General features: G+C 44.1%; 1 protein-coding gene across 3 annotated transcripts; it reads left to right on the plus strand.

Moving 5' to 3' along the window:
* The first annotated feature begins 1,005 nt into the window (after positions 1 to 1,005).
* LOC109898199 (major vault protein) lies at positions 1,006 to 25,541 on the plus strand. Of its 3 annotated transcripts, none has more exons than XM_020493062.2 (17): positions 1,006 to 1,277; positions 6,748 to 6,917; positions 7,369 to 7,564; positions 9,146 to 9,269; positions 9,939 to 10,070; positions 10,222 to 10,316; positions 11,389 to 11,625; positions 11,823 to 11,948; positions 12,178 to 12,384; positions 14,624 to 14,859; positions 15,101 to 15,298; positions 15,430 to 15,574; positions 15,782 to 15,993; positions 16,716 to 16,832; positions 23,876 to 24,002; positions 24,262 to 24,450; positions 24,816 to 25,385. In XM_020493062.2, exons 2-17 carry the CDS (start codon positions 6,748 to 6,750, stop codon positions 24,936 to 24,938), a joined length of 2,634 nt encoding a protein of 877 aa, XP_020348651.1. In that variant the 5' UTR covers positions 1,006 to 1,277; the 3' UTR covers positions 24,939 to 25,385. The 3 variants fall into 3 exon arrangements, with proteins under 3 accessions (XP_020348651.1, XP_020348650.1, XP_020348653.1); XM_020493061.2 differs by lacking the exon at positions 1,006 to 1,277 and adding an exon at positions 1,633 to 1,759 and having other exon boundaries at positions 24,816 to 25,541; XM_020493064.2 differs by lacking the exon at positions 1,006 to 1,277 and adding an exon at positions 1,633 to 1,759 and having other exon boundaries at positions 12,181 to 12,384.
* The last annotated feature ends 840 nt before the right edge of the window (positions 25,542 to 26,381 follow it).

Below are 26,381 nucleotides of genomic sequence, written 5' to 3' on the forward strand. Positions count from 1 at the left end.
GAGATCAAATTTGAATATTGAAACAAATTAGTTAGTCTAAAAGAAATGTGAGATAATGTCTAGATGCTTTTTATGATGGAGATCAAATGTATAACTTCCCTGTCTGGGCTGATGAGGCAGTCAGATGGAAAAGAGTAATTAGGACATTTTAATGTCATAGATTTAGCAGGTGGTCATTTGTGGAATAGACACCATCATCACACAATTATATACAGTGCTGTAGTGTGACCTTAAAAAGGCGGTTCATGCTCGAAAACCCTCCAATGTGGCTGAATTAAAACAATTCTGCAAAGAAGAGTGGGCCAAATTCCTCCACAGCGATGTTAAAAACTCATTGCCAGTTATCGCAAACTCTTGATTGCAGTTGTTGCTGCTGAGGGTGCCACAACCAGTCATTTATTAGGTTTAGCTGGCAATTACTTTGTCACATAGGGCCATGAAGGTTCGATAAGCTTTTTTCCCTTAATAAATCAAATCATCACTTAAAAACTGCATTTAGTTTACTTGGGTTATCTTTGTGTAATATTAACATTTGTTTGTTGATCTGAAACATTTAAGTGTGACAAATGTACAAAAAAATAAGAAATCAGGAAGGGGCAAATACTTTTCCACAGCATTGTAGTTGCCATGGCGCCTTCATTAGCAGCCTAAGCAGAGAGCACCTGGAAATGTGTAGCTACAAATGTAGTTATTTTTTAGGCGTTTTCAATTCTTGTTTTTAAGCAGCTCTTTTGTTTTTGATATCATTTAGATTGTATTGCATATATCTGATGTTTATAGGCCACAGATTTGCAGATTGACTGGAAAGTTGACATTTTGAGAAATAGAGAAAAAAAAACTAATAGCCTAAATCAAACAAAACAAACCATTTCGAAGTTGCAGCAAATTGTTGACAGTGATGCATTTTAAACTGAGTGGATTGGTCGCGCGTTAGAGGAAATCCTCCACGGATGACGTAAGAAAGCAACTGCAGTAGTACCACTTGGTTATGCCGCGTTCATGTGCCAGTCGGAATTTAGAATTTCGGTTATTTCAGATTTGTTAACTGTTTCTAGTTATACACGTGCTGCGACATTTCTGACTTTCCTGGTTCCGACTGGCACATTATAAAAAATTATGTCAGTACTGCGTGAATAGGCTCCTAGAGCAAAGGAACTAAACACTACAATGGTCAAGTGTATCTAGTACATATATGAATGGGGCGGCAGGTAGCCTAGTGGTTAGAACGTTGGCCCAGAAACTGAAAGGTTGCTGGATCGAATCAACGAGCTGACAAGGTAAGAATATGTCCACATAACCCACTGTTCCCTGGTAGATCGTCGTTGTTATTAAGAATTTGTTCTTAACTGACTTGCCTAGTTGATCAAATAAATAAATAAGATCAAATAACAGCTGTCGTCCAGTAAACCACGTCACTTGTAATCGTTCTTCCGGGATTGCTTCCGCATGGTTTCCATTAGATAGCCCAGACACAAAGTCAACTGTTTATATCATTAAAAAAATTTTTTGGCTTGCCTTCGGCATAACCGTATGAACTTGAAGGTTAGTGTTGGGCATACTATTAGCAGTTAGGTTAAAATCACATTTTAATGAAGAGAAATGGTAGAAATAGGTGGGGTTTATGACTTTGTGGCTGTAGTAACTAATGACGGCACGCCCACCAACCACAAAGAAGCGTATTAAAAGCAAAATAAAAGAGCGCATTGACCATTTGATTCTGCCAAGCTAGGAGAAGAATCTGCCCAATTATTCAACAAAGGTAAGAAATTATCATAGCTACCAACTCTAGATTAGTTGGTTGCCATTCTAAAGTGCATTGAATAGTTGCAATAAAGTAGACCTAATAAATGTAGATAGTGCATAAGTAACCTTCTACTTTAAGAAATGACAAGGTTGATTTGTATGACGGTTGGTTGTGGAAGTGAAACAGATTGTTCACAGATTGCTCTTTCAACTTAAAAAAAATTACATTTACACCTCATCTTGGTCGATGGTTTACATTTACATTCTCAACTTCTGTAATCTGCTCCAAGACATTTAAAAAGTTGCTAATAAAACGCCTAGAACGGGACTACTCTTCCAAATGAAAATGCATCATCCTTCCTTGGAGTTGATTAGTCACAGCAATACGAGGAAACACAGGGCCCGGTTTCACAAAAACATCTTAAGGCTATGTTCATCGATACATTTAGCCTTAAGATGATTTTGGGAAACCGGGCCTGGATCAGTGAGGACTGAATAATGTACTGTTAAAGTATTGGAACTAGCCTTTACTATAATGTTTTGTGTTCACTTTCCTAATTCTATATGGAAACACCCAAATCACCTGGTACTGAACTCACTGCAAAACGGATGCACTTTGCCCCCTCAAATAAACTTTATTATGTCCATATCTCCTACACCACTGATAGTAAAGGCTATATCTATTTGATTCCTCCCTGCCTCTAAGCAACAGAGATGAACGTTATGCTCTGTGACTCTTTCTGGAACCTTATAGTTTCCACTGTGGTGTTCAATGTAGGACAGGCTTAGGTAAAATCTAAGTTTAAAAAGATTTATTTTGTAGACACACACACTTACATATGCATGTCTGCCTCTCAAACACAGGGCATTATCAATGCCAGACATGTTGCTGTGGAGACAACAAACTTCACATGGCAGATGAGGTTTGGAGCATAAGCAATAATTGCAATTTATGTCACACCTTTTTCTAGATTTTTGTTTTGTTAAAGCCACTTCAACAGGAAGCACTATCTCTTACGCTCAAGAATGCACAAACATAACCACACCCCCCCTACAGTCCAATAACTAGGACATATTTATTTTAGCAGTTTTATTTTATTGAACTAGGCAAGTCAGTTAAGAACATTCTTATTTACAATTACGGCCTACCCCGGCCAAACCCAGACTATGCTGGGCCAATTGTGTGCTGCCTTATGGGACTCCCAATCACAGCTGGTTGTGATACAGCCTGGAATTGAACCAGGGTCTGTGGTGACACCTCTAGCACTGCGATGCAGTGCCTTAGACTGCTGCACCACTCGGGAGCACCAAGGTTAGTCTCATTGGGATCCAAAGAATCCCTTTAACAAGAAAGACCTGGGCAAAAAAAGCAGCACACAAAGTTTGACACACCGTCCTACAGTATGTGTGCACAAGCTTGCGTATGTGCCTAGTCAGAGTTACATATAGAATCCCGATTAGTTCAATAGGATCTCTGTGGGCCTAGTCGTAAAGATTTGTCATTTAACTTTTAAAATGTTTTACCTTTGACTGTGACACAAACACAACCAGTCATGATGTTGTCATCCGATTGTCAAACAATCACGTCGATGAGCTCCTTTACTACACGCACACATCCGTCCACTCAAAACATATTTCCAGCCTCCTGAAGTGTACCTATGATGGAAGTTACAGGCCTCTCATGTTTTTAAGTGGGAGAACTTGCACAATTGGTGGCTGACTAAATACTTTTTTTGCCCCACTGTATGTGTACTGTCCCTCTAGCTTGATAGTTCTTGAGTGGGTGGAGGCACTGGAATGTATAGTGAAATAGCAATAGTATTGGGCGTGCCGGTTTGTGAAAGGTGTGCCTGTATGACCGATTTGTCATGTTTGGCTCAGATTTGTGTAAATGACAGGTGTGTGTGTACATGGTGGGAGTGTCCATAGGTTTGTCATATAAAAAGAGACATGTAGTACTTTAGTTTTTGTTCTCTTTAGCCCCCATTGTGTACCTGTTACCCGGTCCGGCCAGTTTGCGTCAGTCGTTATGTCAGGTGTGTTTGCTCTCACCATTCAGGAGCGCTCCCACAAATGTCTGAGCGTGTCAAATGGACACTGTCTAATGGGAATCTTTTATCTTTAGTTATAGCATACACTCTAGGACAGTATAAAGAATGGTTCCCTGAATGCAGACAGTGGTGGAAAAAGTACCCAATTGTCATACTTGAGTAAAAATAAAGATGCCTTCATAGATTACTGAAGTGAAAGTTACCCAGTAAAATTATTTGGTTTTAAATATACATAAGTATCAAATGTAATTGCTGAAGTATACTTAAGTGTAAATTATTTCAAATTCTATATATTAAGCAAACCAGATGGCACCATTTTTATTTTTTTGTGTCACCAGGGGCACACTCCAACACTCGGGCATCATTTACAAACGAAGCATGTGTGTTTAGTGAGTCCGACAGATCAGAGGCAGTAGGGATGACCAGGGATGTTCTCTTGATACGTGTGTGAATTGGACAATGTTCCTCTCATGCTAAGCATTCAAAATGCACTTTTGGGCGACAGGGAATATGTATGGTGTAAGAAGTACATAATTTTATTTAAGAATGTAAGTGAAGTAGAAGTACACTGCTCAAAAAAATAAAGGGAACACTTAAACAACACAATGTAACTCCAAGTCAATCACACTTCTGTGAAATCAAACTGTCCACTTAGGAAGCAACACTGATTGACAATACATTTCACATGCTGTTGTGCAAATGGAATAGACAACAGGTGGAAATTATAGGCAATTAGCAAGACACCCCCAATAAAGGAGTGGTTCTGCAGGTGGTGACCACAGACCACTTCTCAGTTCCTATGCTTCCTGGCTGATGGTTTGGTCACTTTTGAATGCTGGCGGTGCTTTCACTCTAGTGGTAGCATGAGACGGAGTCTACAACCCACAGAAGTGGCTCAGGTAGTGCAGCTCGTCCAGGATGGCACATCAATGCGAGCTGTGGCAAGAAGGTTTGCTGTGTCTGTCAGCGTAGTGTCCAGAGCATGGAGGCGCTACCAGGAGACAGGCCAGTACATCAGGAGACGTGGAGGAGGCCGTAGGAGGGCAACAACCCAGCAGCAGGACCACTACCTCCGCCTTCGTGCAAGGAGGAGCAGGAGGAGCACTGCCAGAGCCCTGCAAAATGATCTCCAGCAGGCCACAAATGTGCATGTGTCTGCTCAAACTGTCAGAAACAGACTCTGAGGGCCCGACGTCCACAGGTGGGGGTTGTGCTTACAGCCCAACGCCGTGCAGGATGTTTGGCGTTTGCCAGAGAACACCAAGATTGGCAAATTCGCCACTGGTGCCCTGTGCTCTTCACAGATGAAAGCAGGTTCACACCGAGCACATGTGACAGAGTCTGGAGACGCCGTGGAGAACGTTCTGCTGCCTGCAACATCCTCCAGCATGGCTGGTTTGGCGGTGGGTCAGTCATGGTGTGGGGTGGCATTTCTTTGGGGGGCCGCACAGCCCTCCATGTGTTCGCCAGAGGTAGCCTGACTGCCATTAGGTACCGAGATGAGATCCTCAGACCCCTTGTGAGACCATATGCTGGTGCGGTTGGCCCTGGGTTCCTCCTAATGCAAGACAATGCTAGACCTCATGTGGCTGGAGTGTGTCAGCAGTTCCTTCAAGAGGAAGGCATTGATGCTATGGACTTGCCCGCCCGTTCCCCAGACCTGAATCCAATTGAGCACATCTGGGACATCATGTCTCGCTCCATCCACCAACGCCACGTTGCACCACAGACTGTCCAGGATTTGGCGGATGCTTTAGTCCAGGTCTGGGAGGAGATCCCTCAGGAGACCATCCACCACCTCATCAGGAGCATGCCCAGGTGTTGTAGGGAGGCCATACAGGCACGTGGAGGCCACACACACTACTGAGCCTCATTTTGACTTGTTTTAAGGACATTGCATCAAAGTTGGATCAGCCTGTAGTTTGGTTTTCCACTTTAATTTTGTGTGACTCCAAATCCAGACCTCCATGGGTTGATAAATTTGATTTCCATTGATAATTTTTGTGTGATTTTGTTGTCAGCACATTCAACTATGTAAAGAAAAAAGTATTTAATAAGAATATTTCATTCAGTCAGATCTAGGATGTGTTATTTTAGTGTTCCCTTTATTGTTTTGAGCAGTGTATTATAAAAACATAAGTCATTTTTTGGGGGATATCTGCATTAAGTAAAAATACTTTAAAAGTACTACTTAAGTACTTTACACCATTGAGCACAGGTGACAGTAAGCCTTGTCCTGGACTGAAAGGCACTTCTCTATTGGACATATTTTTTGTCCAGAAGTAGGCTTGGAGCCAATCAAATTCTTGCCACATGTTCTTACACAAGTTTTTCAAAATAGCAGAGCGAGAAGCTGCTTGAGAGGAGCGCTAGATAATGGATTCCTAATGGGGGATCAGCTTTCACCTGGTCAACTCCTTCAGATCAGAAAGAAAAGAGGCAAGAAAGGGAGAAACATTTGACATTTTGGGCATTTAACAGACTCATCCAGAGGAACTTGCAGTCAGTGCATTCCACTTACGGTAAGATTGCTCCAGTCGGAAGAGGAGATTGAGATCCACCCAATGAGTCAGGAGGTCAGTGGGCGTGTTCGACATTGCAGTCGACTTTAAAGGTGGGTCGAAACGGACTGACATACAAATAACCTTGCATCATAATTAACTGCTCAATATTATTTGTCGGTCAGTCTGTCACAATTGACCTATGATACATCACGGGTTTGATGCTCTCGAACATGGCCAGTGTCTCCTTTAGGCAGTAGGGCAGGCTACTTCAGGGGCCTGTTCTGGAGGACATAACATTACAGAACTTTTCAAATAGACAAGTATCGTGTAGAACAGATAAATGATTATCTGTCAGATAGAATAGGAAATCGTGCCAGCTCTATTTATATTTCGGAACGTTTCACGTCACTGAATATACCCATTAACCCTCTCCACTCCGGCCATTCCAGATGATATCCATGAATGGTGGGAGCTCAGGCGGGATGAAATTTGAGGGGCTGGTAGATGCGTCAATCATCCGTGTCCCGCCCCACCACTACATCCATGTCCTGGACCAAAACACCAATATCGCCCGTGTGGAGATTGGACCGCTCACCTACATCAGACAGGACAATGAGAGGTGAGGAGTGTGTGTGTTGGTGTGTTTCTGTCATTTATCTGATAAGGTCTGCGTGTAATTACCTAATTACAAGTGCGGTTGGTTGTTGGTTTCTTCTAAGCCTACTGACGCCAAACAAGCTGTGGTTACAGCGTCACACAATGTTTGACAGCACACTTTGAATGTTGCCAAATATCACATTTATAATGGCATCTTTTACCCAGATTAAATCCATATGTGCTCCTCTGGCTGGTTTAAACATGATTACTTACACATGCATACACATGAACAGGTGCATAGAGGTTGATTACATTGCTAGAGTGGAAGTAGGTGGTGCATTCTAGATGTTTCTTTACAGGTTTAGGTTAGTCAACATATGCCATGTACAAACACGTTTACACTCAGTATGTACAGTATCTGTGTAGACTAGTATTTCAGTCAGTAGGTGACTGTATTGTGTCCTCCTTCCCAGAGTACTGTTCTCCCCTGTGCGAATGACCATGGTCCCTCCTCGCCACTACTGCGTGGTTCTCAACCCCGTTGCTCGTGACGACCACGGACAGGTGCTCTTCGACCAATCAGGACAGGCCAAGCTTCGCCATGCCGACCTGGAGATCCGGCTCACCCAGGACCCCTTCCCCCTCTACCCTGGAGAGGAGATCCAGCAGGTACGGTCTGTTTGTTAGACGTCAGCGCTAAAGCCTAGGTGTTAGCAGTGCAGGGAGCTAATGCAAGTCTTCAGGTCTCGGTGCAGGGATTGCTCAGCACACAGGTGTGGTTTACTGAACCACCTCCATTACAATCCCATTGAGCTAAAGCGTAGGCATTCACTTTGAAAGATAATATAACTGTCTGAGACCTGGGTGCTAACCTGGTTCTCCTGCATGCTACACTGTGATAGCCTGCAGAGTTAAAGCCTAGGCATTCGAAGTTTGGAGAGTTGAAGCAATTCTTATTACATGGGTGTTAATCTCTTTTTTTATATATACAGTTGAATTCGGAAGTTTACATACACCTTAGCCGAATACATTTAAACTCAGTTTTTCACAATTCCTGACATTTAATCCTAGTAAAAATCCCATTTTAGGTCAGTAAGGATCACCACTTTCTTTCAAGAATGTGAAATGTCAGAATAATTGTAGAGAATGATTTATTTCAGCTTTCATTTCTGTCATCACATTCCCAGTGGGTCAGAAGTTTACATACACTCAATAGGTATTTGGTAGCATTTCCTTTAAATTGTTTAACTTGGGTCAAACGTTTCGGGTAGCCTTCCTGAAGCTTCCCACAATAAGTTGGGTGAATTTTTGCCCATTCCTCCTGACAGAGCTGGAGTAACTGAGTCAGGTGTGTAGGCCTTTTTGCTCGCACAAGCTTTTTCAGTTCTGCCCACATTTTTTTTTTATAGGTTTGAGTTCAGGGCTTTGTGATGGCCACTCCAATACCTTGACTTTGTTGTCCTTAAGCCATTTTGCCACAACTTTGGAAGTATTCTTGGGGTCATTGTTAATTTGGAAGACCAAGCTTTAATTTCCTGACTGATGTCTTGATGTTGCTTCAATATATCCACATCATTTTCATTCCTCATGATGCCATCTATTTTGAAGTGCACCAGTCCCTCCTGCATCAAAGCACCCCCCCACAACATGATGCTGCCACTCCTGTGCTTCACGGTTGGGAGGGTGTTCTTTGGCTTGCAAGTCTCCCTCTTTTTCCTCCAAACGTAACAATGGTCATTATGGCCAAACAGTTATATTTTTGTTTCATTAGACCAGAGGACATTTCTTCAAAAAGTACAATCTTTGTCCCCATGTGCAGTTGCAAACCGTAATCTGGCTTTTTTATGGCAGTTTTGGAGCAGTGGTTTCTTCCTTGCTGAGTGGCCTTTCAGGTTATGAAATTGCTCCCAAAGATGAACCAGACTTGTGAAGGTCTACAATTTTTTTTCTGAGGTCTTGGCTGATTTCTTTTGATTTTCCCATGATGTCAAGCAAAGAGGCACTGAGTTTGTAGGCCTTGAAATGCATCCACAGGTACACCTCCAATTGACTCGAATGATGTCAATTAGCCTGTCAGAAGATTCTAAAGCCATTACATTTTCTGGAATTTTCCGAGCTGTTTACAGGCACAGTCAACTTAGTGTATGTAAACTTCTGACCCACCCATTGTGATACAGTGAATTATAAGTGAAATAATCTGGCAAAGTGTACGCAAACCTCTGACTTCAAGTATGTATGTATATCTCCCAGCACGTGACAGTGCTGCAGATCGTCTACCCAGACACCGCCCTGCGCCTTCAGGCTCTGCTGGACTTTGAGGAGGTGGGAGGAGAGAAGAGGGTGGCTGGAGACGAGTGGCTGTTCGAAGGGCCAGGTGAGTTCTCTGGGTACCACTCCTCCTAACACATCCATTACAATTTACTTCGGTCCTTACAGGGGTCATATTGATAAATCTTTTTTTTTTTTACCAAATCAGAGCATTGATTTAACAAGAGAACTAGTGCTCTTTCAATTTTTCTAATTTGACTTGTTGAAGTCAAATCCAATTTGATTCATCACGTACACAGTTTACAGCAGGTATAAAAGGTGCAGTGAAATACTTTCTTGCAAGCTCCCTCAACAATGCAGTACAAATATCAAGAAAAAATAACAAGTAGTATGCAAGAAACGTAGTACATTCCACCCTAGTCATAGACTGTTCTCTCTGCTACCGCACGGCAAGTGGTACCGGTGCGCCAAGTCTACAGTCTGCATTGCTGGTGCTACTCTGTTATTATCTATGCATCGTCACATTAATAACTCTACCTACATTACCTCGACTAACCGGTGCCCCCGCACATTGTCCCTGTACCTTTTTTTTAAAACGTTTTTTTCTTTCTTAACTGCATTGCTGGTTAAAGGCATTTCACCTGTTGTATTTGGCGCATGTGACAAATATACTTTTTTTTTTTTACATTCCAAACAGTATATAGTACCCGATTCCAAACACAGCCTGATTGCCTAATAATGCTTCTCTAACCCCCGACCTCTACCCTCCCCATAGGGACGTACATCCCCAGGAAGGAGGTGGCAGTGCTGGAGACCATCAAGGCCACGGTGATCAAAGAGAACCAGGCCATCCGCCTCCGAGCGCGCAAGGAGGGTGTGGACAGGGGCGGTGTCCGCAGGGTCACTGGTGAGACACATATACTGTATTTTTTATTGTGCATATAATGTATGTACACAAAAGTAGCAGATGTTGTATCGCTATCATACACAGATTTACACACACACACACACACACACACACCTACCTAGCTGAGTGATTCCCTGTGTGTTTTGTCCAGGTGAGGAGTGGCAGGTGAGAAAGGTGGGGGCGTATCTACCAGGGGCTCATGAGGAGGTCCTCGACATTGTCAACGCTTTCATCCTCACTGACAAGGTAACACCTCCCTCCTCTCTCACCCTCACTTTATCTATCACTCCCCTCCCTCCTTCACTCTCTCCCTCTTTACCAATCATTCCTCCTCTCTCTCTCTCTCTCTCTCGCTCTCTCCACCATTTACTCCCCCTCCCTCCTTTCTCTCCCTCTCTTTGACCTATCACTCACCTTCCTTCTCTCGCCTCCCTCTTCACCATTTACTCCCCCTCCCTCTTTTATTTTCCCCTCTCTCCTGCCCTTTATTTAATTTTTTTATTCATTCACCATCTCTTTGTTCTCCCCCTCCCTCCTCTTGATTGGCGGTCTCCAATAGTTGAACTGTTGGATTATTTTGCTCTTCACTCGCAGTTGTTTAGTAGCCTAAGCCTATTCCTGACCAACAGCCTGTTATTTCACTGACTGATAATAAATCAATGTGATTTTGTTTCACCTAATTTCCATCTGTATAGGCTATTTGTTTAATTGTTTTTCTGGCTGGGCAAATAAGTGGAGGTGGTATATCTCATATATATATTTTTTGCATGCAATGTAGCCTAAATCAAGATTAGGCCTATTATTTTGCTTGCGTATTAGCAACTCCAAAAACCCACAGAGGTTGTGAAATATGAATATGAGACTCGTGTGTTTTTGAAAATGTGATTGGATATTATTTTCTATCTGTATCATGATGAAGATAAGATCCTATGCCTGCTTCCAACGAGGTGGAGTGAGGTTAGGAAAGGGATGAAACGTAGATAATTAAAAAAAAACATGTTTCAAAATAAAATTTGTTTAAAAAAATTGATAGTGGTTCCACACATCCCCGTGGGAAAAATATTATTTGTATTTTATTCTGTTATATTCCATTATATTCTTACTATAAAATGTCTGACTGTGATCGGATAGGTGTGTCTTGTCTGTTTTAAATAAGCAAAATAACTAACTATTGATTTCATTTGAATGGACTGACCCGTAACATAGGCCTAATTAAACTCCATATGCTCTTCTATTCATTAGAAAATACATGTTATTAGTCTTGTGATGTTTTGTAGGACCTGCCTAAACAAATTCAGGTTTTTCTTTTCACTCTCAGAAAGCACTGCACGTGCGAGCAATACGGCCATTCCGTGACGCTGGGGGGCGGGACCGGCGCACTGGGGAAGAGTGGCTCGTTACCATGGCGGAGCGGGAGGCACACATCCCGTCTGTTGCCGAGGAAGTGGTGGGAGTGGTCAACGTGACCACGCTGAGCAGCCGTCAGTACTGTGTGATCCTGGACCCGGTGGGACCAGACGGTAAACCACAGCTGGGTCAGAAGAGGGTGTGCAAGGTGAGACTGTGAAAGAGAGCGCTGTCTTACACTCCTTTGTTTGGTCAAATGTTTGTTTAGTCACTCATTGCTGTTTTACACACTGGCGAGGAAAGTTCAGTGACTTCATTTGTTTATTAATTTGCCTTTTGTAGTTTTTAATCACTTCCCCAATTAGCTTTAATTTAACACTGCTCTCTCTCCTCTCCTCCTCCCAGGGGGAGCGTTCGTTCTTCCTGCAACCAGGGGAGCACTTAGAGGAGGGCACCCAGGATGTTTACATTCTCTCTGAGGAGGAGGGCCTGGTGCTGAGGGCCGTAGAGGCCTTCAAAGATACACAGGAGGTGAGGAAAGAGGGGGGGAGGGAGGGGGAATGGTGGAAGAATTTAAATGCAGATGGGAGGGGAAACAAATGGACCATAGTCAAATACAACAACGATCCTTAACAGGACTGACTGGTTTGGCCGGTACACAATCCATTCAATGTACACACTTTCTTTCTCTCTCTCATTTTCCCCCACTCTCCTTCACTCTCTCCCTCATTCTCTCTCTCCCTCCTCTCTTCTCTGCCAGCAGGGGGAGGAAGAGGAAGAGGAGGAGGAGGAGAGGGCCAAGCTCTCCCGGAGGGGTGGAGTCCAACGTCGCCCCGGTGACCGCTGGATGCTACGTGGACCAATCGAGTACGTCCCCCCGGCTGCCGTGGAGGTGATGCTACGGCAACAGGCCATCCCATTGGACGAGAACGAAGGGATCTATGTCCGAGACATCAAGACAGGAAAGGTGAGTTTTTACCCAGCTACGTCGCCAAATGGCAACTCGACCGTTAAGTTTAGGCAGTCATTTTGACTGATAAGGTTAGGGCTAGGTTAAACAGAACTTGACAGTACATTTTTGGCATTCATTCCAACTGGTTAAGGTTTGAGATGGGCTGTTAAAACAGGAAAAAATGTAAACAAGTGCCTAGCACTGGGATTGAACTCACCATCTTAAGAGCCGTAGCTCACGGTTGAACTAGATGGTAATAGGCACTCACATTCCTCCTAGTGGACAGTAAACTCTCCACGTCTTGGGGACCAGGGGCCTCCATTTATAAACTGTGCTTATGTACAAAATATACCCCGACACGTGCGTGCTCCAGTTTTCACACAAAAGTTGGCATTTATATTAAAACAATTTCGATGTGAGAATGTGCTCACCTCTCTGGAAACTTTAGACCATGTGCATGCACATCTGCTAGTGGTTGAAATATTGTACTGAAAGCTGGCAAGTAAGTGAAAATGGGGGGGAAATTATGAAAATTAAAAGCAGGAAAGCATAAACAAGAATTCAGCCATTTGCTGTTAGTGAGAAGAGCAAAAATATTTTAAACATGTTTTTAATCTAAAATAGGAATCTTCCTATTTATTTTATTTTCATAACCATTGCAGAATAAATTCCTCACCTTTTCTGGCTTGTGATGAGTTCATATTCCTGAAGTAGCCATAGAACACATTACCATGTGCATCACTCACTTAATTGGACCTAGTAAATAGATATAGGCTTTATGTCAAGTTTTGCAATCCCATAGGCAACGCGGTTAATAATATACAGTCAAATTTAACAGGTAAACAGTTAATCTTTTGCATTGAAGTAGGCCTACTGTACGCTTCTGTAATTGCGTTTACATTTTTTGTAGCCAGCCATAGACAATGTTTCAGAATTCGCGGGCAGTCCATGTTTAGGTTGGGGGAAAGTCGACGCAAAACATTGTTGAATTGAAACTTTCTGCTGAAAGGTCCGCAACCATTTTGACACAGTCATTTGCCAGATTCAGCATAAATTACGCAGGTTGACATTTTTGTAATGAGTCTGGCCCTGGAAGCAGAACTGAGTGGTTTCCGCTAGATGGGTCAGCTGCATAGTCAAAATGGACTATTTATCGTTCAAATTCATTAGAACAAAAATGTGCTTTTTAGTCTTCTTTTAAGGTGTTGGGGTTAGCAGTGTGGTTAAGGTTAGAGTTAGGTTTAAAATCTGATTTTGTGGCTTTGCCAGCTATTGACCATTCTGCAGAGCTGCTTCCATTACATGAGCCATCTCAATAAATGCCAACCCGAAATAAATTACTGCAAAAGATTAAAACAACCAGCTGCACTGGCTTCCAGGTTATAACCGCAAAGTGGCTACGTTCTGCATGCATATGGGGCTCAGTCAGGACTGTTACTTTTGTAACCAAATGAAAACGTTTTAACAGATTTTTAATGTTGGAAAAATATGATGTAGAATGCAAATGCAGAATGTGATTACTCACAAACTCCCAATTAGTCCTGGCCGGAGCACCCGTCGAGACCTGGCACGTCCAGCAGATGGAGCCATCGCCTCCCTCGTGATGTATACACTGTCTGTCACCAGGCCTCGACAAGTCTCCCCCTGGTGGCTGACCTGCTGTACGACACAATACATTTTATACATTTTATTCATTTTAAACACCAGTGGTGCAACTAGTGTTTTCTAACGGCTCTTAACCAAAACAGTGGCATGCGGGAGGGAAGCAAAACTTTCATCTCGAGGCAACGGGGGAGGGTGTGCAAAATGAAATATGTAGATATCGCTCCACCGTTTCCTGGTTGCTAAAATTCTAATAGTTTGCCTAATTTTTGTTTGACAGAATAAGCATTATTGTACCATCTAAACCACTGTGAAATATGTATTTTCAGTAACCACAATATATTGCAGCTTTAATTATTATGACATCGGCATATGTATTGTAATATAGAACAGCTCAAAACATTACTAATCATTGAAAATAACATTCCCAATTGATAATTTTCTGGTTAAAAAAGAAAGTGGGATGGCACCTGCTCCATTGCTCGGGTGCCTATGATATAGTGCACCATGAACTGTAGGGGGGCCATTTGGGACGTACACTAAAACACCTGATTCGAGTAATCCAGGGAATCCATTCACCGGTTTATTTCTCAGCCTTAAATCCCCACCCACCTCTCACCATCCCTCTCCCCCATTGGCTGCCTGGCTCTAGGTCCGTGCTGTGATTGGCCACACCTACATGCTGACGCAGGACGAGGAGCTGTGGGCGAAGAATCTGCCTCAGAATGTTGAGACCCTCCTGGCCTCCACAAAGGACCCCCTGGCTGACCGCTCGGACCGCAGCAAGGAAGTGGAGATGAAGGACCGGGACAAGACCAAGGTGGTGTCCTACAGGGTGCCCCACAACGCTGCCGTGCAGGTCTACGACTACAGGGAGAAGAAGGCCAGGTAAACATGGCTGACAGACAGCCGGATGTGGAGACACTGGCCCTGTCCAGAAACAACCCATATACTAGCCCAGGGCTGCATTCCAAATGGCACCTTATTCCCTATATAGTGCACTACTTTTGACCAGAGCAACATTGGGCCCCTACTGTTAACTTTTCCCTTTCGCCCTCCCTCTCTCTCCCCACCCCCTCTCCTGTCTTGTCCTCCCTCCCTCCCTCCTTTTCTCCCTCCCCTCTCTCAGGGTGGTGTTTGGGCCAGAGATGGTAATGTTGGGTCCTGATGAGCAGTTCACCGTGCTTTCCCTGTCAGGGGACAAGCCCAAGAGGGCCAACGTCATCAAGGCCGTGTGTCTGCTGCTGGGGCCGGACTTCTTCACTGACATCATCACCATAGAGACGGCCGACCATGCACGCCTGCAGCTGCAGCTCAGCTACAACTGGTAGGGTTTGTGGGTGGGGGACGACGACGTGTGTGTGTGTGTTTGAGGATCCTCTGCGATTTGGTGTCCTTAGTCTAGTCTGTAGGCCAGCTGATGTATTTAATATCTCTCTCTCTCTTTCTCTCACTCAGGCACTTTGACCTGAAGTCTCCCGCGGACCCGTCCCAGGCTGCGGCTCTGTTCTCGGTGCCTGACTTTGTGGGCGACGCCTGTAAAGCCATTGCCTCCCGCGTCAGAGGAGCCGTCGCCTCCGTGCAGTTTGACGACTTTCACAAGGTCCGTCCCACACTTCAATCGTCTAAATCTGCACTTTTCTGGCTTATTTTTTTTAATACACTTTTTAATTCTACATGGCCTCCAGCCCTTGGCTATCGTAGTTAGGTCGGCCTATACACCGCTTTGGAAACCGTGTGCCAATTGATTCAAAGACAACAATAACACCCCCACGCTTTAACCTCTTCTTTAACCCCCTCCACTCTACAGAACTCCAACCGGATCATCTGCTCCTCTGTGTTTGGCTTTGATGACAAGCTGGCAGTGCGTCCCAGCCTGCGCTTCCACCAGAACAGTCTGGTCATCAGCAGTGTGGACATCCAGTCAGTGGAGCCGGTGGACCAGAGGACCAGAGACGCCCTGCAGAAAAGTGTCCAGCTGGCCATCGAGATCACCACCAACTCCCAGGAGGCTGCCGCACGGTAGGACACATGACACACACGCGCACCAGGGGAGAAGGAATGCCACCTCTGAAGCCATCGATGTTCAAGGCCAACCGTGGTACTGCAGGCATTGAAAGCATAAAACAGGATTCCCCCCCATTCTAGTGAATGGAAAAAGGTCAATCTTTGAATTTGTTTTTAATCATTTGAAGACAATCATGGTATCAATAATGTATTCTAATACCACAGATATAAATCTCATTACAGAAAAAGTTAAAAGAATAATTGATTTGCTAATGGCAGCCTGCAGTACCACTGTCTGCCTTCAATTTGAGTTATTTAATGGGATTGGGCAGCACTTAGCTAGCCTGCAACTCACTTCCTGGAGTAGCTCAAGCTGCACATGAGACGCTATCTTAAGACTTAATTTGGCTTCAATGCGCTATTGAGTCTTCACATAGGAATGAATGGTGTCACGTGATCGATGGCTTATATATATATATATATATGCACGCTTACAGCAGCAATTAGAGTTAAGTGCCTTGCTCAAGGGCACATTGACCGATTCTTCACCTAGTTCGGCTCAGGGATTTGAACTTGTGACCTTTCAGTTACTGGCCCAACACTCTCAATTGCTAGGCTATCTTCCACCAGACACACACACTGAGGTGTTTTTGCCTGTTTGGTAAGCTTTAACCCCCGTTCCTCTCTCTTCTCCCTCTTTGTATTTCTCTCTTCCCTCCATCCTTCCCTCCCTGCAGTCATGAGGCAGAGCGTCTCGAGCAGGAGGCGCGTGGTCGTCTGGAGAGGCAGAGGATCACAGACCAGGCGGAGGCAGAGAGGACCAGGAAAGAGCTGTTGGAGCTGGAGGCCCTCAGGTGACGATTGATGCTGTTAAAACTAATGCACGTTAGCATCGCTTTTGGTAAATATAATGGCAGAGGGATATCATTAGCTAACACATTAGCTTTGCCGATGGAAAAATGTTATAGCAAGGAGCTAGAATTGGCATGGCTAGCGTTAGCATCATGCTGTTCTTAGTAGTGTGAATGCGAAGCTGTACAGAGTAACATTTAGATCAGAGTTCCTAACATAATGTAGCTGTTGTGTGAATGCGGAGGTTAGATCTGTGGCGCTGTGGTGAAGTTTCCCCTAGGTACAGATCTAGGATCAGTTTTCCCTCCTCCCGCTTCATGTGTTTTGTCCAAATATTGGTGGATTCAACTAATAAAAGAATGGACAACCTGACCAGAGAGGTCCAGGACCTGAAGAACATTTTGCCGTTTTCCCAGGGTCAGCTCGATGAGTTGAAACAGGAGAAAGGCAAGATGACAGCAATCTGTAAGTCATTGAGAGACTACATCAGTTCAAGTGTGTGAATCCATGATAACAATGATTGATAAGGGAGGGACAATCAAGGTGGAATAACATGGTTCGGGACGGAATTGCCAAATCTCCACATGAGACCTGGATTGAGTCTGAGGACAAAGTGAGGGAAATGATCTCTGAGAAATTGAAGATCAACCACAGGAAGATTAGGGTGGAGCCGTGGCCACAAGACATCTCCCTTCAATAACCACTCCCTCACCTTTCCCTGCTTTCTCCCCCCCAGTTCTGCCCGGGAGGGAGGGGTGGTCCAGCACCCACTTGATCGCTGGACATTCTTTCTCCACAGTGGAATATTTTTGTTCCCGTGGCAACAGCTTCCGGCTAATGTACATGACTGGGTGTTCCTCACCTTCTTGTAGCTGTGATAGGACGGCACCCACCCCTGTTTCGGACACATCAGTCTGGTTTGGAGAAGTCCAGGGTCACCAGCACGGGTCCAGAACACAGTGCTCCCTTTAGGTTCTGGAAGGCTTTCTCTGTCTCCTCTGTCCACGTTATCAGGGCGGGCTGACGGCCCCTGGTCAGATTGGTCAGGCTGGCTAAGGAGGCAAAGTGAGGAATAAATCTCCGGTTGTAACTAGTCAACCTCGCAAACGTGTGTATCTCTTCTTGGCGAGGGGGAGGGGCCAGTCCTGAATTGCCTCCATTATCTTCACCTGGCATTTGACACATCCCCTCCCGGTCATGTACCCCAGGTTACTCAGCCTCTAGCAGGCCGAGCCAACATTTCTTTGGGTTTGCTGTTAGCCCTGCCTCCCGTAAGGCCAGTACCGCACTCACCTTGTTTAGATGTGTCTCCCACTCGCTCCCATGGATCACAATATCATCGATGTAGGCCACCGCATACTCACGATGGGGATGGAGAATTCGGTCCATCAACCTCTGGAAGGTGGCCAGGGGCCAGGCCCCGTGCAACCCAAAGGGCAGCTTCTTGTAATGGAACAGCCCGTCAGGGGCCTCGGGAGCTAAGGGCACATACCTATAACCCTTTGTCAGGTCGAGCGTGCTGATAAATCGGGCGGTCCTGAGCCGTTCTATTAATTCATCAGTTCGGGGCATGGGGTGGGCGTCTAACTTCGAGATTTCGTTTACCTGTCTAAAATCATTGCAGAAGCGAATGGGGCCATCTGGTTTTGGCACCAACGCTATGGGGCTGCACCACTCACTATTCGACTCTTTGATTATATCAGCTTTCAACATCGTTTTTACCTCCGTCCTGACAGCTACTCTCCTTGCTTCCGGTATGCGGTAGGGTCTCAACTTCACCTTTTTCCCGGGTTCGGTGATGATGCTGTGCTGTACCAAATCGGTGTGTCCTCGTTCACTGGAGAACACTTCCTGGTTCCGGCCGACCAACTCTCTCAGCTCCTGCTTCTGTGCTCAGCTGCTCCCCCAGTGACACCTCCGCCAGCTTGGTCTCTGTGGTAGCCTTCTTCGGGGAAATGGAGTAGAGTACATCATTTGTGTTCCATTTCAAAATTCACATGGTAAATCTGGGTCAGATGCTTATATCCCCGGCTGTCTGACCCTTATAGTTAACTTCAGCCACTTTCTCAAGGACTTCGTATGGCCCATTCCATCGGGCCAAAAATGTACATTCTGAGGTGGGGACCAACACACATTGGAGAGAGCGTAGAAATGGATCTCTGACCACTTTATCGATGGGTGTCAGTGGTTCAGCAGGTGGGCTGGCCAAGAGTTGGCTAATTAGATCATGCATTTACGATCGGGATGGACGCTGTAGGATTATACGCCCAATCATGGAATCTTTGTGCCCTGCTAATCAGGGTGTAACTATACCAGCGCGGGATTGACTTTTTCAGCCACTCACTCGTAATGCGTCGACTGGTCAGCCGTCAGATCCTGATAGCTCTTCTGTGCCGCTCCTGACAGGAAGGGTGCTAGAAGGCTGGCCCATTTCTCATGTGGTCTTTTCTCCCTAGCCGCCGTCCTCTCGAAGGCTTGGCGGTAAGCCTCGATGTCGTCAGCCTCTGTCAACTTCAGTATAAACCTACTGGGTTTGGGACGAGAGACTGCTGCGCCTGCCACTATGCCGGCCTGGGTGGCTGGCACCTGGCTGAGTTCAAATCGCAGGAGAGCTGTCTGCTGACGCTGTTCCTCCAGCAGTTCCCGATGCATAGCCTGCTGTGCTATGTTCGCCTCCACCAGCTGTTTCACCAATACTTCCATTGTGCTCTGTCTGTTTTAGTTATTGAGCTTGGTTTGGTGTGCCCGCATTCTCCACCATATGTAGCAGGCTCAAGGGTGTGGGGTTTCCACATCACCAAGTTCAATAACAAAACACACAAGTAGCATAATTAGAATGCAAATGGGGAGTTTATTAGGGAGTTTTGCACACTGGGGGGAATTCACCAACTATTTCACAGTCCACAATCTGTTCTCTTTGTCTGTTCTGTTCTGCAGGAGTAATCCGGTCCTCAGCCAATCCGGTTCGGTACACGAGGGAGGGAGGGAGGGGGGGGGGTAAATCTTTCTTCTCACACTCTCCGTAACACACACTTCACTCGCCGTTCTCTGCCCCTTTGTGCAGGCCGCTCCCTCTTTTATCCCCCAGTAAATCCCTGGCTTAATGATCCACTCGTTGGGGCAAGAAGTCCATATAAGGCTCTGGGGTGGAGCCAGCAGGCTGCAAGATATATACATATACGTACATACACACACACAGTTGAAGTCAGAAGTTTACATACACCTTAGCCAAATGCATTTAAACTCAGTTTTTCACAATTCTTGACATTTAATCCTAGTATAAATCCTCTGTTTTTGGTCAGTTTAGGATCACCACTTTTATTTTAAGAATACGAAATGTCAATAACAGTAGAGTGATTTTATTTCAGCTTTCATTTGTTTCATCACATTCCCAGTGGGTCAGGAGTTTACATACACTCAGTATTTGGTAGCGTTGCCTTTAAATTGTTTAACTTGGATAAAACGTTTTGGGTAGCCTTCCACAAGCTTCCCACAATAAGTTGGGTGAATTTTGGCCTATTCCCCCTGACAGAGCTGGTGTAACTGAGTCAGGTTTGTAGGCCTCCTTGCTCACACATGCTTTTTCAGTTCTGCCCACAAATTTTCTATAGGATTGAGCTCAGGGCTTTGTGATGGCCACTCCAATACCTTGACTTTGTTGTCCTTAAGCCATTTTGCCACAACTTTGGAAGTGTGCTTGGGGTCGTTGTCCATTTGGAAGACCCATTTGCGACCCAAGCTTTAACTTCCTGACTGATGTCTTGATGTTGCTTCAATATATCCACGTAATTTTTGATCCTCATGATGTCATCAGTTTTCTGAAGTGCACCAGTTCCTCCTGCAGCAAAGCACCCCCACAACATGATGCTTCACGGTTGGGGTGGTGTCAAACAGTTCAATTTCTGTTTCATCAGACCAGAGGACATTTCTCCAAAAAGTACAATCTTTGTCCCCATGTGCAGTTGCAAACCGTAGTCTGGCTTTTTTATGGCGGTTTTGGAGCAGTGGCTTCTTCCTTGCTGAGCGGCCTTTCAGGTTGTCGATATAGGACTCGTTTTACTGTGGGTATAGATACTTTTGTACCTGTTTCCTCCATCTTCACAAGGTCCTTTTCTGTTTTTCTGGAATTGATTTGCACTTTTCGCACCAAAGTACGTTAATCTCTGGGAGACTGAACGCGTCTCCTTCCTGAGTGGTATGACGGCTGCGTGGTCCCATGGTGTTTATACTTGCATACTATTGTTTGTACAGATGAATGTGGTACCTTCAGGCATTTGGAAATTGCTCCCAAGGATGAACCAGACTTGAGGTCTACATTTCTTTTTCTGAGGTCTTGGCTCATTTCTTTTGATTTTCCCATGATGTCAAGCAAAAGAGGCACTGAGTTTGACGGTAGGCCTTGAAATACATCCACAGGTACACCTCCAATTGACTTAAATTATGTTAATTAGCCTCTCAGAAGCTTCTAAAGCCATGACATAATTTACTGGAATTTTACAAGCTGTTTAAAGGCACAGTCAACTTGGTGTATGTAAACTTCTGACCCACTGGAATTGTGATACAGTGAAATAATCTTAATAGTCTTAACAATTGTTGGAAAAATGACTTGTGTCATGCACAAAGTAGATGTCCTAACCAACTTGCCAAAACTATAGTTAGTTTGTTAACAAGAAATTTGTGGAGTGGTTGAAAAACAAGTTTTAATGACTCCAACCTAAGTGTTTGTAAACTTCCGACTTCAAGTGTGTGTGTATTTAACTAGGCAAGTCAGTTAAGAACAAAGTCTCATTTATAATGACGGCCTTATCCTATGTCAAGTGTTATTGAAGTGTTGTGGTGGTTGCAGGTTCACTTGGCACATCTTAGCCTTTTCTTCTGGGGTGTTGCTACAGGCCACCAAGTGCTAACAGTCAGTATCTAAATGATGTGTGTGTGAAATGCTCGAATGTGTATGTGTTGTAAAACAGAGAGGTCTACCTTCTTTGTGACCTGAATATTGACTGGTTTTTGTCAAGATGTCTGCTCAAGAGGAAGCTTCTCACTGTAACCAGTGCCTTTTAATCTGGTTCAGGTTATTAATCAACCTACCTGGGTGTTTACAAACACTACAGGAACAAGATCATCCACATGTATCGATCAATTTTTTTTTTTACCATTTAGTAATACTGTAGAACTTTGTTCTAAAGCTGTATACCCATCAAATGAGGTGATCACAATATTGTGGCTATATCCAGGAAAGCCAAAGTTCCAACAGCTGGGCCTAAAATAGTGTATAAGAGATCATACAAAAGGTTTTGCTGTGACTCTCTTATGTGGATGATGTTAAAAATATTTGTTGTCTGATTGTGATTAATGAGGAGCATCCGGACACTGCACTTGATGAAATTGCTTCTTCCAATTATTGTTAAAAATGCACCTGTTAAGAAACTGACTGTAGAACTTTTAAGGCTCTATGGATTGCTGGAATTGTAAAACTGTATGGTTGAAAAAACTCTATAGCCACTAGCTATCTGTCATCTTTAATCTGAGTTTAGAGGAATGTTTTTGTCCTCAGGGCTGGAGGGAAGCCAAAGTCCCAAGAGTGGTAACGGCGGCCTTTACTGTTTCTAACATCAGACCTATAAGCTTGCTGCCAGCTCTTAGCAAACTGTTTGACCAAATGCAATACTGTTTCTCTATAAACAAATTAACAACAGACTTTCAGGATGCTTATAGAGAGGGGCACTCAACATCTACTGCACTGACACAAATGACTGATTGGTTGAAAGAAATTGATAATAAGAAGATTGTGGTAGCTGTACTGTTAGATTTAAGTGTAGCCTTTGATATTATTGACCATGACTTGTTAAACTTGTGAATGGCTTTTCAATCCATATCATGGATTCAGAGCTATAGAGGGTTTTCTTTAATGGAAGCTTCTCTAATGTCAAACATGTAAAGTGTTGTGTACGGCAGGGCAGCTCTCTAGGCCCTCTACTCTTTTCTATTTTTTACCAATGACCTGCCACTAGCATTAAACAAAGCATGTATGCTGATGATTCAACACCATATACGCATCAGCAACCACAGCTAATGAAGTCACTGAAACCCTTAAAGAGTTGCAGTCTGTTTTGGAATGGGTGGCTATCTCTAAAACTAAGAGCATTGTATTTGGTACAAATCATTCCCTAAGTTCTAGACCTCAGCTGAATCTGGTAATGAATGGTGTGGCTGTTGAACAAGTTGAGGAGACTAAATTACTTTGTGTTACCTTAGATTGTAAATGGTCATGGTCAACATATAGATTCAATGGTTGTAAAGATGGGGAGAGGTCTGTCTCTAATAGAGTTTCTCTGCTTTTTTGATACCACACTCCAAAAAGCAAGTCCTGTAGGCTCTAGTTTAGTCTTCTCTTGATTATTGTCCAGTCGAGTGCTGCAAGGAAAGACCTAGTCAAGCTGCAGCTGGCCCAGAACAGAGCAGCACATTTTACTATTCATTGTAATCAGAGGGCTGATATAAATACTATGCATGCCAGTCTCTCTTGCCTAAGCGTTGAGGAGAGACTGCCTGCATCACTACTTATTTTTATAAGAAATGTTAATGTCGGAAATCCCAAGTTGTTTGCATAGTCAACTTACATACAGCTCTGACACCCACACTTACCCCACCAGACATGCCACCAGGGGTCTTTTCACTTTCCCCAAATTCAAGAACTCGTACAGTATTATATCGAGCCATTTTTGCATGGATCTCCGTTGTATCTCCATATTGCTCAAGTGAAAAGCAAACCTGGTTTTAAAAAAACAGATGAAGCAACACCTCACGGCACAACGCCTCTCCCCTATTTGACCTGGTTTGTGTGTATTGATATGTAGGCTGTGTGCCTTTTTGTAATTGTTTTTTTTTGGTTTAAATGTAGTTCTGTCCTTAAGCTGTTGTCTATTAATGCTCTGTGTTATGTCATGTTTTGTGTGGACCCCAGGAAGAGTAGCTGCTGCTTTTGCAACAGCTAATGGGGATCCTGACAAAATACCAAATCTAAAGGTGTGTCGTTGTGTTGCAGTGCGGCGGTGGAGAGTACAGGGGCAGCCAAGGCAGAGGCCCAGTCCAGAGCAGAGGCAGCCCGTATCCAGGGAGAGGCGGCAGTCAACGAGGCTAAACTGAAGGCTGAGGCCCAGCGGATTGAGGCTGTACGTATCCTCTCACTATGCTGTGTGTGCTGCGTGTATGGTTGAAAGTGTTGTACATTGTATAATTCTTAAAGGTACACAACCGTGTGTGTGTGTGTGTGTGTGTGTGTGTGTGTGTGTGTTTGAAGGTGTTCTACATTGTATAATTCTTAAAGGTACACAACCAGGTGTGTGTGTGTTGTTTGAAGGTGTTCTACACATTGTGTAATGCTGAAAGGTTCACATACTATGTGTAGCTTACCTGTAATTCTGTGTGCAGGAGGGCGAGCTGGACCGTCTGTCCAAGGCGAGGGAGCAGGAGCTAAACTATAAGTCAGCAATGGATCGTTTGGAAGTGGAGAAACAGCAGAAGCTGGCTGAGATAGAGAGCAACCGCTTTAAAAAGCTGGTGGACAGTATCGGCGCCGACACCCTGAAGGAGATGGCCAGAGCTGGCCCCGAGCTACAGGTACATAATTCCTTACATACCATAATACTGTCATATTTGTGCTACACAATACATTTGCCTGAATAAAAATGGCACCTGGAGAATCCTTAAGCTCAGGTCAGAATCAATCTGTAATGTTTTATTTTACTGTAACGTTTTACTGAGCAGGTCTGACTTTCTCCCACCCAATCTCAATTTAATTAAATTAGCTATATTGGCATGACAAGACATTATAAAATACAATTTTAGGATACTGGAACACAGGACCTTATTCAATCAGTTATAACGTAAAGGAGAAATGATCATATTACCTCAATCTCTCTGTTTCTGTCCCTCGCTCCCCTCTTTTTCCCCACTCCCTCCCTTTCTCCCCCACCCTCTCCCAGGTCAAGCTGCTCCAGTCTCTGGGTTTGAAGTCAACCCTGATCACAGACGGCTCTTCTCCCATCAACCTCTTCAGCACGGCCAACGGCCTTCTGGGAGCTCTTTCTCAGAGCCAGGGCCAGTGAGCGGGGGAAGAGAAAAGGAGAACGTTGACAATAAGAGAATAATGTCCAGTCTGATAACATCCCCTACAGATGTAGGATTTCTGGTTGTTTTTTGTCTGATGTAGTAACTGACAATTAGGGATATGATCTGTATGAGTGTACGGTGGCGATTATTCTGATGTTAGTGTGTGTACATAGATGTGTGTCTGACTAAAGACGTCCAAGTGAACATTCCCCTTGGTTTACATGGCTTTTTTTTACTCATCTGTTTGGTGCCGTCAATGCCCTATAAAGTGCTGCCCACTCCATGTGTTGCATGTCTATACTAACCATAATCCGGGACAATAAGGAATCTTTCCTTGTTCTGCTTCTGAGGTTTATGCAAATTTATTGAATTCATTTGTTGATCCATTTATCAAAGAAATTAAAGCATGGCTTTTCCCCGAAACCTTAAATGTCAAGGCTTCAGATTGTATCCATGGTCTGTCTGTACACACGCACACACACTGGATGAAGTGTCGCAATCCATTTGAACAAACCATATTTTTGCAATAACCACCACTCTTCATCTACCTCATGTCTGTAGCTCATGCAGTAGTGACTAATAAAAACAACATTAAGCTACATGCTCTGGTCTGACTTATTACACAATATTCTATTGGCTTCTCAGCCAAATGGCAGCCAAGCCACTTGGTTTGCTATAAAGCGGAGGGGTGGCCAGAGCTTGAGAAATGTATCACAATTTGAGAGTTATCATATCAATGTATATCATAAATTGAAATGACCATTGGAGAGCATTACAACTATTACTGATTGCACCTTTTAATCAATGACTTTATAGTGACTACATTTTATTAGAAGACCACTGGATATTTTGGCACAGATTTTTACTCCATTTAGTCTATTCACGATCATCCCAATGCATATTTGGCCATGTAAAATACGTAGAACAAAATGTGGTTAAGTTGCAGGTAGCTGATAACGTGATCAAATGTTTTGTTTGTCCAAAGAGCAACAAGACCCACAACATACAGGAGATAGGTCATTTGTGTAATTTTACTCTATTTTCTATGTTTGGGTTGGGTGCGTACAGTTTCTGTCCACAGGGCGTCGCTAGCGTGCAACACTTCGTTAAAGTATCCCTCATGACTCCACTTCAGGTGCGATGAGCAAAGTTGGGCCAGAAATGACCAAATAATAACCAAGCATGCACTGTATTTTCATGCATACCAAGCATGCACTATATACTGTCAACAATATTGACCACATGATGGTTGGTTCACATGACCCCTAGGAATAAACATAGACCTACATAAATTGGTCAGTGAACCAGCGACAAAGGAATGCTTGAGGCAGTATGCATAGCTAAATTGGTATGTGAACGGCGCAAGGGGCGCGTTGGTCCACTATTTCCCTATCAGCAAAATAGACCCTGAGAGAAAAAAAAGTAAGGGTACGCTGGGT

This window comes from Oncorhynchus kisutch, linkage group LG10, assembly GCF_002021735.2.
Source record: "Oncorhynchus kisutch isolate 150728-3 linkage group LG10, Okis_V2, whole genome shotgun sequence".
NCBI classification, from domain to species: Eukaryota; Metazoa; Chordata; class Actinopteri; order Salmoniformes; family Salmonidae; genus Oncorhynchus; species Oncorhynchus kisutch.